Here is a 13,559-nt window from a genome sequence, read left to right as displayed (position 1 = left end):
AGGAAAGAGAGAGACAGGGACAGAGAGAGGAGGGAGAGACAGAGAGAGGAGGGAGAGACAGAGAGAGGAGGGAGAGACAGAGAGAGGAGGGAGAGACAGAGACAGAGAGAGGAGAGAGAGAGAGACAGAGAGAGGAGAGAGAGACAGACAGAGAGAGGAGAGAGAGACAGAGAGAGGAGAGAGAGACAGAGAGAGGAGAGAGAGACAGAGAGAGGAGAGAGAGAGAGAGACAGAGAGAGGAGAGAGAGACAGAGAGAGGAGACAGAGAGAGGAGACAGAGAGGAGGGAGAGACATAGAGGGGGAAAGAGAGAGAACGAGAGAGACAGACAGATATAGGGATGGAGGGATAGGAGGGAGAAAAAGAGAGAGAGAAAAACATAGAGGGGGGGGGGGGGGGAGGGAAGAGGGTGAGAGAGAGGGAGAGATAGGGATGGATGGATGGGTGGGTGGATAGATAGATAGATAGATAGATAGATAGACAGGATATAGGAATAGATAATCTAGGGACATATATGAGAGAGAGAGACAGAGCTATAGGGATGGATGTATGTTTGGGGAGAGAGAGAGACAGACAGATATAGATAGATGGATGGATGGATGGAAGGAAGGAATAGAGAGAGAGAGACAGATATATAGGGATGGATGGATGTATGGGGAGATAGAGAGACAGACAGATATAGGGATGGATGGATGGATGGATGGTAGGAGTAGAGAGAGGGGGAAGAGAGACAGAGAGAGAGAGAGTGAGTGAGTGAGTGAGTGAGTGAGTGAGTGAGTGAGTGTGTGTATTCTGCACAAAGTCCGGTCCATTAAGGCTGCATTTCTATCTATGTAAAGCCCCCTGAGTGACTGACCTGCCTCTCTGCTGTCCCCCTTGCTTGCAGTTTGCTGGCACTCTGTGGTAGCTGGGCGATGTGCTCCTGTCACACAGACCTGTGGGCTGCAACAAGTTCCCCTCTGTGGTGGCTCCCTCCATCCCCGGCACTCAGACTGCCAGCCATGTAGTTCAGCGGTGGGTGGTTCAGCAGCATTAATGGCAGAGCGAGGGAAGCCGCTGTATACTTCAAATACAGGAAGTGCTCATTCAGGAAAGCACTTCCTGTATTTGAGATACACAGCGCCACCACTGGGCTCCCTCTGTCATCACAGCTGCCGATTCACCCACAGCTGAACAGGGCTGACAGTGAGTGCCGGAGATCGGAGGGAGCCGCGAGTGAGGGGAATAGAAACCCCTGCACATGCGCCCCTTGGAGGCCGGCGCCCTGAGCAACCGCTCCGGTCGCACAGGTCAAAGGCCGGCCGTGTGCCCATGCCACAGATTTTATATAGGCATGACAACAAGACAGATGAGAAAGCGTGTACAAGAACATATAAAGTCAGTGGGAAAGGATGCAGTAGATTGATTGAACATATCAGAAGTGAACATGGGGGAAATACAACATGCCTCTGTTTTGCAGGCCTTGAACAAGCCCCTATTCCCCAAAGAGGAGGTGATAGGGAGCAATTATTATTGAGAAGAGAAAGTAGATGGATAATAAATAGTGATGCTATGGGACCTTTAGGCCTAAATGACCATATTGAGATGGCTTGTTTCTTAGATCCATAATTGAAGTAGGGAATGATTGGCTGTGTATTAGAGCAATAACTGTCTGTTTGTCCAGGAATCTTTAACCTCCCTAGCGGTATGGACAGAAATGTCCGTTCAAAAAAACATGCTGTGAACAGTATAAACATGCATACACATCAATACTCTCCTGCACTGTATACTAGACCCTTGCTTGACACATTTTGGCAAGTTACAGGGAAAAAAATGTTTTAAAAATAAATTTTATCACTGTTTGCACAGAAATCCTGGGGAAATTGAACGCTGGGAAGGTTAATGTGCTTTTAAATATAGACCTGCTGTATTCATAGATGTGGGGTAAAGTGGTGAAAAATGACATGGTGCTAAATAGGAAAAGGATAAAGAAATATTAGAGTGAAATATAGAGAAATTTAAATATTACTAATATAAAGATCCATGCCACCACATAATATATGCTACCTAAAAACAAGGATGTTTTACCTTGGTAAATAACAATAGGGCTTCCCCAATAGGATACTCCAGGTACTATTTTTATATTTACTATTCATACTTTTAAAATAGTCTAATAAAATATATTCTTTTTATTATAGTTGGGTCATCTGTCCATAACTGTAATTCACTTCATAGGGCCCTTTTTGTATTTAGCACCATCTTGTGGCGAATTTGTATAGTCCAACTACCTTGGAAATACTAAAATCACTGTGGAGCGAACAACACTTCCTATTGAACGGTCGCGTTGCACGCGAGCAAATCTACGCGTGTGCACCTACGTTAGGCCGTAGGAAGTGACGTGCAGCGTTGTCACGTGTGCAGTATTTGGAGAGGACGCCCGATAGTTTAAATGGGCAGAAGATGGGGGATCTTGCGCGCATGGAGCCTCAGAAGAAGCTTTTTTTAAGCGAAACAGTCGTCAGGCACACCGCTGCTCCCACATTACCCCACGGCGAGGACAACTATAGGCTATGTGAACTAATCTGTTGTGGAATTGCAATATAATGGACTGATTTGTCAAAGCAAGAAGTTTTAAATCAGGAATATACCATTTATTGGCTAACTAAAAATGAATAAAAATAAGCAAGCTTTCGGCCTTGCAGCCTTCGTCGGGCTTATATCCTGTTAGTTTGCAAGCTGGTGGCACAGACAGCTTTATACATGCAACATCAAAAGGGAAAACAGATTTTTTTTTCAAGCATAAATACATGTCATTAAGATGCCTGAATTCAAACACACCATCTCAATTGTTAGCTAAGATAAGGATCCTTGTTTACAATCGCTACGGTTTGCTTTTTAACATAGGAATCGCGGTAGGTCATTTCCACTACCGCGATTTGTTTTTGTCGGGAACGCGAACGCGCGGCGGAGCGATATTTGCCGCGATTTTGCTATGCAGTGCATAGCATAGCAAAATCGCGGCCGCGAACGTCGGGGAATCGCCGCTAATTGCGATTCAGCAATCGCTAGCGTTCAGCGTGAACGCTAGCGATTGCTAGTGGAAAAGGGCCCTTAGGTCGATTTATAAAATCAACTGCACTTAAAAGAAACGCAAAACGCCTTAGGTGTTAACAACCCCTAATTGAGCACATTAGAAGAAATTGCGAAGGGTTGTAAACTGTGTACATGAGACAATCACATAAGCATGTATAAACTTATGAGAAGTAAGGGACACAGGATACAGTAAAGAAATCCTTATCATACAGTGTCAGTATGACTGAATAAACAGGCTTCAACGAGGAGGAACATTTTCAGCAGCAGTGAAGTTAGTTGTTTATGTGCAGTGTTTGTCCCCTCCCCAATAGTGACACTCCCCACGTGAGCTGCATAGCTGGGTGCAGCCAGTACTCCTGTCCCCCTCCATGACTGTGCTGCTGCTCCCCTTGTTTTCCCAATCCATGCACTCCGCCCCGCTGTCAGCAGTGTAGGCTGGAGAGAGGAGGAGAGGAGGGCTAAAGTGCACAGACACCTCACACACAGCAGCCAGGACACCACACAGGAGGACGGCAGTGCCCTGCCTGGCAACCACTGACACCGACGTCCCCCCCTCACCTCCTGGACTGAGGAGCCCGAGCACCAGAGAGGAGGGGAAGAAAGATAGAGTCGCAGAAGAGTTTCTTCTCTGCTCAGCTTCCGGGAGGAGTGTGATCCGCCTCCTGACTGACTACTGAGCCTGCAGCAGAAGATCCCTCTGATCTACTTACCTCACCTGCAGCCGCCACTGACATGTCTGAGCTGAGGAGGCGAGGGCCCGGGGAGCCCGAGCAGGACTACAGCACTGACAGAGTAAGTCTGCTAACACTTCCCCGCTGCTAGATGGCTCTATGCCCGCAGTGCTGAGGAGGAGAAACAATAATACGCCCGTCATTGAGCTCATCATGTCCGGGTCTGGCGGCTGGCTTGTGTTTGTGCCATTCGCCTCTCCGCAGGCCTCTTACCAGGTCACTTGTGCAGCTGAGGAAACATGTGCCTGAGCTCAGTGTCATTGTATCTGTTATTTATATACATGGAATATGTGCTGTATGAATTGGGTTAAAGTTCATCACCAAGGTGAATGAAGGAAAACAATGCAGCCCCCAGCACCTCAGGGTATTGTGTGCAGCAGAGCTGCCTGTCAGTGGGACACAGTTACCTAGCTGGTTAGTGCTCTTCAGTGCAGGCAGCTGTCTTGGTTTTTCTCTTAGAAGCAGTCCAAGTGTTAGGACCTGAATACTGCATTGGATGCTACAGAAGTGTGCTGTACTTTAAAGGACACCTGAAGTGAGAGGCATATGGAGGCTTCCATATGTATTTCCGTTTTGAAGTGTACCAGAGTTGATACACTATCACTAATTTATACTTACCTGGGGCTTCCTCTAGCCCAGACATAGGCAAACTCGGCCCTCCAGCTGTTACAGAACTACAAGTCCCACAATGCATTTGCCTTTATGAGTCATGACTTTTGCCTTTATGAGTCATGACTGTGGCTGTCAGACTCTTGCAATGCATTGTGGGACTTGTAGTTCCGTAACAGCTGGAGGGCCGAGTTTGCCCATGCCTGCTCTAGCCCCATAAGCACTGTGGCTTCCCTCGCTGTCCATCTTCATCCCCTCTGTTCTGGTGGTACAACTCCTGGTAATCCGGTCAGTTGCCGTGCGCCCCCGCCACGCTCTCATCCCTTGGAGCGTTCTGCGTCTGCGCAGAGGCAGAACGCTCCAGGGGACAGGAACGTGATGAGTGGTGCGTGGGCCAGCCACACATATGCAGAAGCCCGCGACTGCATAGATTACAGGGAGTCGTAGCGGCTGAACGGAGGGACCTAAAAAGGCGGCGAGGGACTCTGTGTTGCTCATGGGGCTGACGGAAGCCCCGGGTAAGTATAAATTAGCATAGTGAACCATCTTAGGTTCACTTTAAACAATGCATATTTGCTGGCTGTTCTGCTTTTCCTGTGCCTTTCATAGGCCTGGGGCACACCAGAGGAGTTTTTCTGAGCGTTTTGAGTTTTTAAATCTGCTGCTAATGTTATCCTATGTGTCTGTGCACACTGGAGCAATGAGGTTTTGTAAAAAAAATCCATAGCATTACATTGGGAAGAGCTTTTGAAACCTCTTAAAGCTCTTCCCAATGTAATGCTATGGTTTTTTTTTTTACAAAACCTCATTGCTCCAGTGTGCACAGACACATAGGATAACATTAGCAGCAGATTTAAAAACTCAAAACGCTCAGAAAAACTCCTCTGGTGTGCCCCAGGCCATACTTTTGGTGTTAGTTTCCTTGAGGGGACACAGCAGAAACCTCATAGAAAACAGTTCTCCAATCATAGCTTCCTCTACAATGTGAATGCGTTGTAATTGTGTGAGCATAGTTTACTACAACCTATTGAAAACCTAAACTTCACAAGCGTGCTGTCCACCTAATTACGTTAGCCTAATTTATCTATGAGCTTTCCCACTAAGTCCGCTCAAGGGGACTCGTACCATATTTTTAGCCTTAGCCCCCCCCCCCCCCCCCCAAAAAAAAAAAGCATGCAGATGTTTGACTGAAGATCGTCTTGATTTGCCACATGCTTGTTTCATGTGTCTGATTTAGAAACTCCCGATGCATGAAATATCAGCAGAATGTCTTGCAACTAGTATTGTTTAAAAGGAAATAAATATGGCATCCTCCATATTCCTCTCACTTAAGGTGTCCTTTAATGCAGGGTTCACACTTATCAAAAATCGCATGTGAATTTGCAAGAATGTGTTCGCCGCACATATGATGAAAATCAATGGCAATTTGCACTTCTGCTTGAAAATTATAAAAAAAACTGCATTTGCATGTATGAAAAAATGTACATCTTGCAGTATAAATTTGCACGCCGCATGTAAATTCTCATTGACTTTCATTAGCTACTCTGACAGAATGCACACTAAAAAACACCAGGGCTGTGGAGTCGGTACAAAAATCATTCGACTCCAACTCTGACGACTCAGTTTATGAAACCACCGACTCCCAACTCCGACTCCAGGTACCCAAAATGGCTGCGACTCTGACTCCTCGACTCCGACTCCTTAGTCTTAGGGCCTGAGCCCACTAACGCAGTTGTGCGCAGTTGTGTCTGCTTTTCAGCATCTGTAAACATTGATGTGTTGCTGAAAACCAGACACAACTGCGTTAGAGGGCTCAGGTCCTAATACTTACCAGAGCTGTGGATTTTGTACAAAAATCGTCCGACTCCTGACTCCAACTCAAAAGAAAGAAGAGCAATGAAGTGGCTTGTGTCATAAAGTATCCTTGTTACCTGGCCCACTGAAAAAGTAGATTGTGGGTGGAGCTAACCCTAAATTTACTACACAAAAGTAGAACCAACATACATCTGCCATAGGCCTCCTTAGTATACAAAGATAATTCCTTTTATTGGAATATAAGTTAGACACAAAATATCAATATAGCAAAATGTAAATGGGACATCGCAACAAGAATTCATATATTAAAAGCGTATATGAGAAGCAGATTCAGCCATACCTAGCAGCTAATTTATTAAACGGCATAAGCTATGTTGAGAGAGTACATAACTCTTCATACCAACATACGCACCGCACAAGCATACAAATGCCATGCAAAAATAAATAATAATGCCACAGTGGGGGCCCCCTTAAGGAACACTTCTGATAGCTGATGGTTACCAGGGTATATACAACGATAAGTTCACAGTGGATTGATAAGTTCAGTTGTACTCCCCAACATATGATATGTCTCCACAGGCAAAAAACAGAATTCAAAAAAGGGCAGATCTCACCACCCTAAATTCTCCTCTCTTCTTAATAGCAGAGTTGCCGGTCCTGATTGACGTAAACTTCAACACGTCACAGGGCAAAATAATATTCCACATCAGGCCTGCATAGTCCAATGGCTCCTTTGCCTTATGCACAAATTTGCCACTGCTAACCTCCCCTGACGTGATGGAAATTAGGGTGGCTGCGGCAAGAGCAGGTGCCGGGAACAGCGAGGAAACAACAAAGATGGCTGGGGGCAGTGACACGCCAACCCACGTGGCTAGTCGGCTTGCTGCACTTACATGCAACCCTGTGATCGCGCTATTAGGCTCCGCCCACTGTCATTTCACTTCCTGATTGGACACTTCTTCAGGGTGTGGCTTCCATACATGTAGAGGCTGGTTAAAAACAGTTGAACTGCCTGCCTCTATACTTCCACCAATAGTGTCTTAACTATTTAGTGACTGCGGGCAAGTCTAGCAATAAATGCTGGATTTCTCAAAATATAAAGCATAACTCGCAAAGGGCAGACTGAACAGTTACAGATAGCTTGAAAGTCCCATAAATATGGCTCACCGCATCTGTCAATCTTCCATATTCCGTTAGTCCACAGGATAGTTCTGATATCCACAGAAAAAGGGGCCTCCACCACTACATTGTTCGTTCTTAAAGGCATATCATCTAATTTAGTCCATAGTGCCCCAGTAAGGTATTATTTGAACATGATCACGGGAAAAATCATAAATCTTGTACAATTCATCATTTATATCTATATTGGTACCTTAAAAAAAGAGGGGAAAGAGGGAGGAAGGGGCAGCATGGCATTTTACATTCACTTTCCATTCATTCATTTTCCATTCATCCGGACATGGCACAATCAGATGTCAACAGAGTTGATTATGAGAATAAATATAGATAGATGATCAACAAGTCAAATTATCTAATTGACATCAAACTCATAGTGCCATGTAGTTATCACCCACGTCACTGCTGACTAATTGTACCGTCTAACACGTAGGAAAGGGGTCAGATCCAATTCAGCATTAAGACCCAAAGGGGAAACTGTATTTAGCTTAAAAATCCAGGACGCTTCCTCCTCGGATTTTACTTAAGTGTTCAAGCACTCGATCTTTCATAGCTCTTGGTTTTACCATATATTTTAACTTACAGGGACATTGTATCATGTAAATGACCTGTGTAGTTTCACAATTTATAAACTATCTTATTTCATATTCTTTCTCACCAGAACTGCCATCAAACCTATTGGCATGTTCAATAAAGGGACATAACTTATATTTACTGCATTTAAATGTGCCATTTGGTACCCGTCTTTGTAGCCATGTGTTATTATTGATTCGGTGTTCACTATGAACTAATTTGTCCTTTAAATTGGGTGCTCTAACTCCTCATTCTATAAAACCACTGACTCAGACTCCAGGTACCCAAAACTGCTCCGACTCTGACTCCAACACTGACTCCACAGCCCAGAAAAAAACAAACTAATGTGAATAGTAAAACCACCATGGGCACAGTGGATTCATGTGACAAGCTGGTGCCTACTGACGGCGATCACATGAGGCCATGTAGATAGGCACTGGAAGCTGCGATTGGGTGAGTTAAACCTGTCATTATGCACCACTCACAACAGGAAGGAAAGGAATGCAGCACTCTATCAGTGGGCTGGATTCAAAACACTTAACTGGCTGGATTCGGCTTGCAGGTGATAGTTTGCCCAGCCCTGTTCTAGATAGTTAAAGATAGCAATAACCTGGCAGGGCCTAGAATCCTTATTGTTTTTTACTGATCTTAAAGGATATCTGAAGTGAGAGCTATATGGAGGCTGCCATATTTATTTCCTTTTAAACAGCCCTGCTGAACTATTTGGTTGCAGTAGTGTCTGAAGACCACCAGGAAAATCATACAGCAAACCTTGTCAGATCTGATAAAAATGCCAGAAGCACCTCATCTGCTGCATGCTTGTTCAGAGTCTATGGCTAAAAGCATTATGCCTGGAACACATCATGCAATTTCCCATCAGATAGATGGATCGATAGATTATTTCTAACAGATCCATCTATCTGACGAGACATTGGTGTGTACCAGGCTTTAGAGGCAGAGGATCAACAGGACAGCCAAGCAGCTGGTATTGCCTGAAAATAAATATGTCTGCCTCCATATCCCTCTCACTTCAGTTGTCCTTTAACATTTAATATACAGTATTAAAACATCTGCTAGTGTAGATTGGCCTCTAGGCTAGGGACATGTTATACTATACCTTGGTTTCATTGATTATACAATAGAACTGATAAAAAAATTGACCTTCGATCATTGGTTAATCAAACATCAATGGGGATAGGATTGGCATAAGATCAAGGTTACATAGCTTTGCACTACAGTGTAGTACAAAGCTTGCAGCAGAGAGACAGATATTGCAACAGTGATTTAATATGCAGAAGGACAAGGTGGTGTATGATTGATATCGGGTAGACATTGATTGTTTACCACATCTTCCCTTATTGTGGAGTCGGAGTCGTGGAGTCGGGCAATTTTGGGTGCCTGGAGTCGGAGTCGGGAAAAAATGCACCGACTCCGACTCCTAATGAATTTGTAAGTGTAATTAAAATAGAAAATATGATAAAATGTTCTATTTCTCAGATAATAGTCATTAAAAATAATGTATATATACAGTAATAGCTGTGGTTAGTCCACAAAAATGAAATAAACCAATCAAAATTAGTTACTTGTGCTGCTTCAATAAAGCAGTCTCCGTATTTTTAAGGTCAGATATACATATCTGATTGTGACTGTATATATGATGTGTACACAGGAATCTCTTACAGTGGAGGAAATAATTATTTGACCCCTCACTGATTTTGTAAGTTTGTCCAATGAGAAAGAAATAAAAAGGCTCAGAACAGTATCATTTCAATGGTAGGTTTATTTTAACAGTGGCAGATAGCACATCAAAAGGAAAATCGAAAAAATAACCTTAAATAAAAGATAGCAACTGATTTGAATTTCATTGAGTGAAATAAGTTTTTGAACCCCTACCAACCATTAAGAGTTCTGGCTCCCACAGAGTGGTTAGACACTTCTACTCAATTAGTCACCCTCATTAACCATCTTAGCGGTATGGACGAGCTCAGCTCCTCCATCACCGCCGATGGCTGCCGCTCAGGCCCTGCTGGGCCGATTTTGTTGAAATAAAAAGCAGCACACGCAGCCGGCACTTTGCCAGCCGCGTGTGCTGCCTGATCGCCGCCACTCTGCGGCGGCGAAAGAGGGTCCCCCCAGCCGCCTGAGCCCTGCGCAGCCTGAACAAATAGTTCCGGCCAGCGCTAAGGGCTGGATTGGAGGCGGCTGACGTCAGGACGTCGGCTGACGTCCATGACGTCACTCCGCTCGTCGCCATGGCGACGAAGTAAGCAAAACACGGAAGGCCGCTCACTGCGGCCTTCCGTGTTACTTCTGGCCGCCGGAGGCGATCAGAAGAACGCCTCCGGAGTGCCCTCTAGTGGGCTTTCATGCAGCCAACTTTCAGTTGGCTGCATGAAATAGTTTTTTTTTTTATTTAAAAAAATCCCTCCCGCAGCCGCCCTGGCGATCTTAATAGAACGCCAGGGTGGTTAAGGACACCTGTCTTAACTAGTCACCTGTAAAAAGGACACCTGTCCACAGAATCAATCAATCAAGCAGACTCCAAACTCTCCAACATGGGAAAGACCAAAGAGCTGTCCAAGGATGTCAGAGACAAAATTGTAGACCTGCACAAGGCTGGAATGGGCTACAAAACCATTAGCAAGAAGCTGGGAGAGAAGGTGACAACTGTTGGTGCGATTGTTCGAAAATGGAAGGAGCACAAAATGACCATCAATCGACCTCGCTCTGGGGCTCCACGCAAGATCTCACCTCGTGGGGTGTCAATGGTTCTGAGAAAGGTGAAAAAGCATCCTAGAACTGCACGGGAGGAGTTAGTGAATGACCTCAAATTAGCAGAGACCACAGTCACCAAGAAAACCATTGGAAACACATTACACCGCAATGGATTAAAATCCTGCAGGGCTCGCAAGGTCCCCCTGCTCAAGAAGGCACATGTGCAGGCCTGTCTGAAGTTTGCCAATGAACACCTGAATGATTCTGTGAGTGACTGGGAGAAGGTGCTGTGGTCTGATGAGACCAAAATAGAGCTCTTTGGCATTAACTCAACTCGCTGTGTTTGGAGGAAGAAAAATGCTGCCTATGACCCCCAAAACACCGTTCCCACCGTCAAGCATGGGGGTGGAAACATTTTGCTTTGGGGGTGTTTTTCTGCTAAGGGCACAGGACAACTTAATCGCATTAACGGGAAAATGGACGGAGCCATGTATCGTGAAATCCTGAACGACAACCTCCTTCCCTCTGCCAGGAAACTGAAAATGGGTCGTGGATGGGTGTTCCAGCACGACAATGACCCAAAACATACAGCAAAGGCAACAAAGAAGTGGCTCAAGAAGAAGCACATTAAGGTCATGGAGTGGCCTAGTCAGTCTCCGGACCTTAATCCAATAGAAAACCTATGGAGGGAGCTCAAGCTCAGAGTTGCACAGAGACAGCCTCGAAACATTAGGGATTTAGAGATGATCTGCAAAGAGGAGTGGACCAACATTCCTCCTAAAATGTGTGCAAACTTGGTCATCAATTACAAGAAACGTTTGATCTCTGTGCTTGCAAACAAGGGTTTTTCCACTAAGTATTAAGTCTTTTATTGTTAGAGGGTTCAAAAACTTATTTCACTCAATGAAATGCAAATCAGTTGCTATCTTTTATTTAAGGTTATTTTTTTCGATTTTCCTTTTGATGTGCTATCTGCCACTGTTAAAATAAACCTACCATTGAAATGATACTGTTCTGAGACTTTTCATTTCTTTGTCATTGGACAAACTTACAAAATCAGTGAGGGGTCAAATAATTATTTCCTCCACTGTTTTTAAGTTACGGCCAGAACCCGAAGTTTGGCCACTTCTAGTTCTGGCCGGCCACTTCGGGTTCTGGCCGGCCAATGCGCGAAGTGGCCGCTGCTGTGCTGCGGCCAATGTTAGAAATGGATTGATTCCTCTGAGGTTAATGTATCTTCTGGCCGCAGCGCAGCGGCCAAACGTATAACAACTTCGAATCCACCATAACATCATCCATGACTGTATGGTTCAGCTCCTGCTCAGCATTAGAAAAGGGGAGGCTGCAGCGCATCATCCGAACAGAGGAAAGGATAATTGGCTGTAGCTTACCTTCCCTGCAGGATCTTTACACTAGCAGGTGCAGAAAGAGAGCGACCAAAATTGCCTCTGACCCCTCTCACCCAGCTCACTCCATCTTCCAGCGCATGCCTTCAGGAGTAAGATTCCGGTCAATCGCTACCAAAACCTCCAGACACAGGAACAGTTTTTTTCCTCAAGCGGTAGCCATACTTAATGCTGAACCACGTTAGAGCTGCTAGGACTGAAAGTAATCAGCACAGAACTAAACATGAACAATTCTCACATTGCTTACTGCCACTATACTTATAATGTCCTTAACTTGTAATATTCACACTGTCTGTCCTTGTATTGTTTTTTGTTTGTGTTTGTTAAGCAACTGCCAAGACAAATTCCTTGTAGGTGCAAACTTACTTGGCGAAAATAAATTGATTCTGATTCTGATTCTGAACTTAGTGAATTTATTGCAATTCAGCCGGCGGCTTTTTTTTTCTGCCTCTCTCTCTCTCCTCTTATGGGCAGCCGGCGGGGACATGCGTGTCCCCGAGAGTCATTCGTGGCGCCAGGGCAGCAGAGCGGGGAGGCTGCAGACATTGCTTCTGCCAGCACCCGCTCTGCAAGAACGGCAGGATTCCCCTGCCGCGACGAACGACTCCGGGGGGACACGCGTGTCCCTGCCGGTGGCCCATAGGAGAGTGAGAGAGGCGGGCGGGGGGGGGGGGGGGGGGGGGAGGGGGGGGAGAGAGGAAGAGAAAAAGCCGGCAGCTTGAATTGTTACATTGCCGCCGGCTGAATTTGCAATAAATTCACTAAGTTGTTATACCTCAGAGGAATCAATCCATTTCTAACATTGGCCGCAGCGCAGCGGCCACTTCGCGCATTGGCCGGCCAGAACCTGAAGTGGCTGGCCAGAACTAGAAGTGGCCTAAACTTCGGGTTCTGGCCGTAACATATATACTAAATAACATCTATGCTGTAAGAATAAAGCCTGATGTGTAGCTGTGTCACTAATAGAGATGGTCAACGAGATGGAAATAATTCTGCATTGATGCTGATTTATGCAAATGTATGCACTCCTTTTGCTGATGAAATCGAATAATTTGATATGTTGTTAAAATTTGGTTTGGTGACTACAAATTAAAGGGTAACTGAGACGGATGAAAAGTAAAGTTTTATACATACCTGGGGCTTCCTCCAGCCCCCTTCAGGCTAATCAGTCCCTCGCTGTCCTCCACCTCCCAGATCTTCTGCTATGAGTCCAGGTAATTCAGCCAGTCAGCTGTCCGGCCGCATGCCGCTCCCACAGCCAGGAACATTCTGCACCTGCGCAATAGTGCTGCACAGGTGTAGTATGCTCCTAGCGGCAGAGTGTGTGCATGCGCACTACGCCCGACTGGCTCAAGTACCTGGACTTATAGCAGAAGATCCAGGTGGTGGAGGAGGACAACGAGGGACTGATTATCCTGAAGGCGGCTGGAGGAAGCCCCAGGTATGTATAAAACTTTAATTTC

General features: G+C 45.4%; 1 protein-coding gene across 2 annotated transcripts in view; it reads left to right on the top strand.

The window, feature by feature from the left end:
- Positions 1–3,422: 3,422 nt before the first annotated feature.
- Positions 3,423–13,559, top strand: part of CDS1 (CDP-diacylglycerol synthase 1) — a 165,019-nt gene continuing 154,882 nt past the window's right edge. For both annotated transcript variants that reach the window (XM_068233516.1, XM_068233515.1), the window contains exon 1: positions 3,423–3,863. In XM_068233516.1, coding sequence (XP_068089617.1) covers positions 3,804–3,863 — 60 coding nt within the window. In that variant the 5' untranslated portion in view covers positions 3,423–3,803. The remainder of the gene's footprint in view (positions 3,864–13,559) is intronic.

This window comes from Hyperolius riggenbachi, chromosome 1 (genome assembly GCF_040937935.1).
Source record: "Hyperolius riggenbachi isolate aHypRig1 chromosome 1, aHypRig1.pri, whole genome shotgun sequence".
Classification (NCBI taxonomy): domain Eukaryota; kingdom Metazoa; phylum Chordata; class Amphibia; order Anura; family Hyperoliidae; genus Hyperolius; species Hyperolius riggenbachi.
The sequence above is the reverse complement of the archived record's forward strand: the minus strand, read 5'-3'. Positions and strand labels throughout refer to the sequence as shown.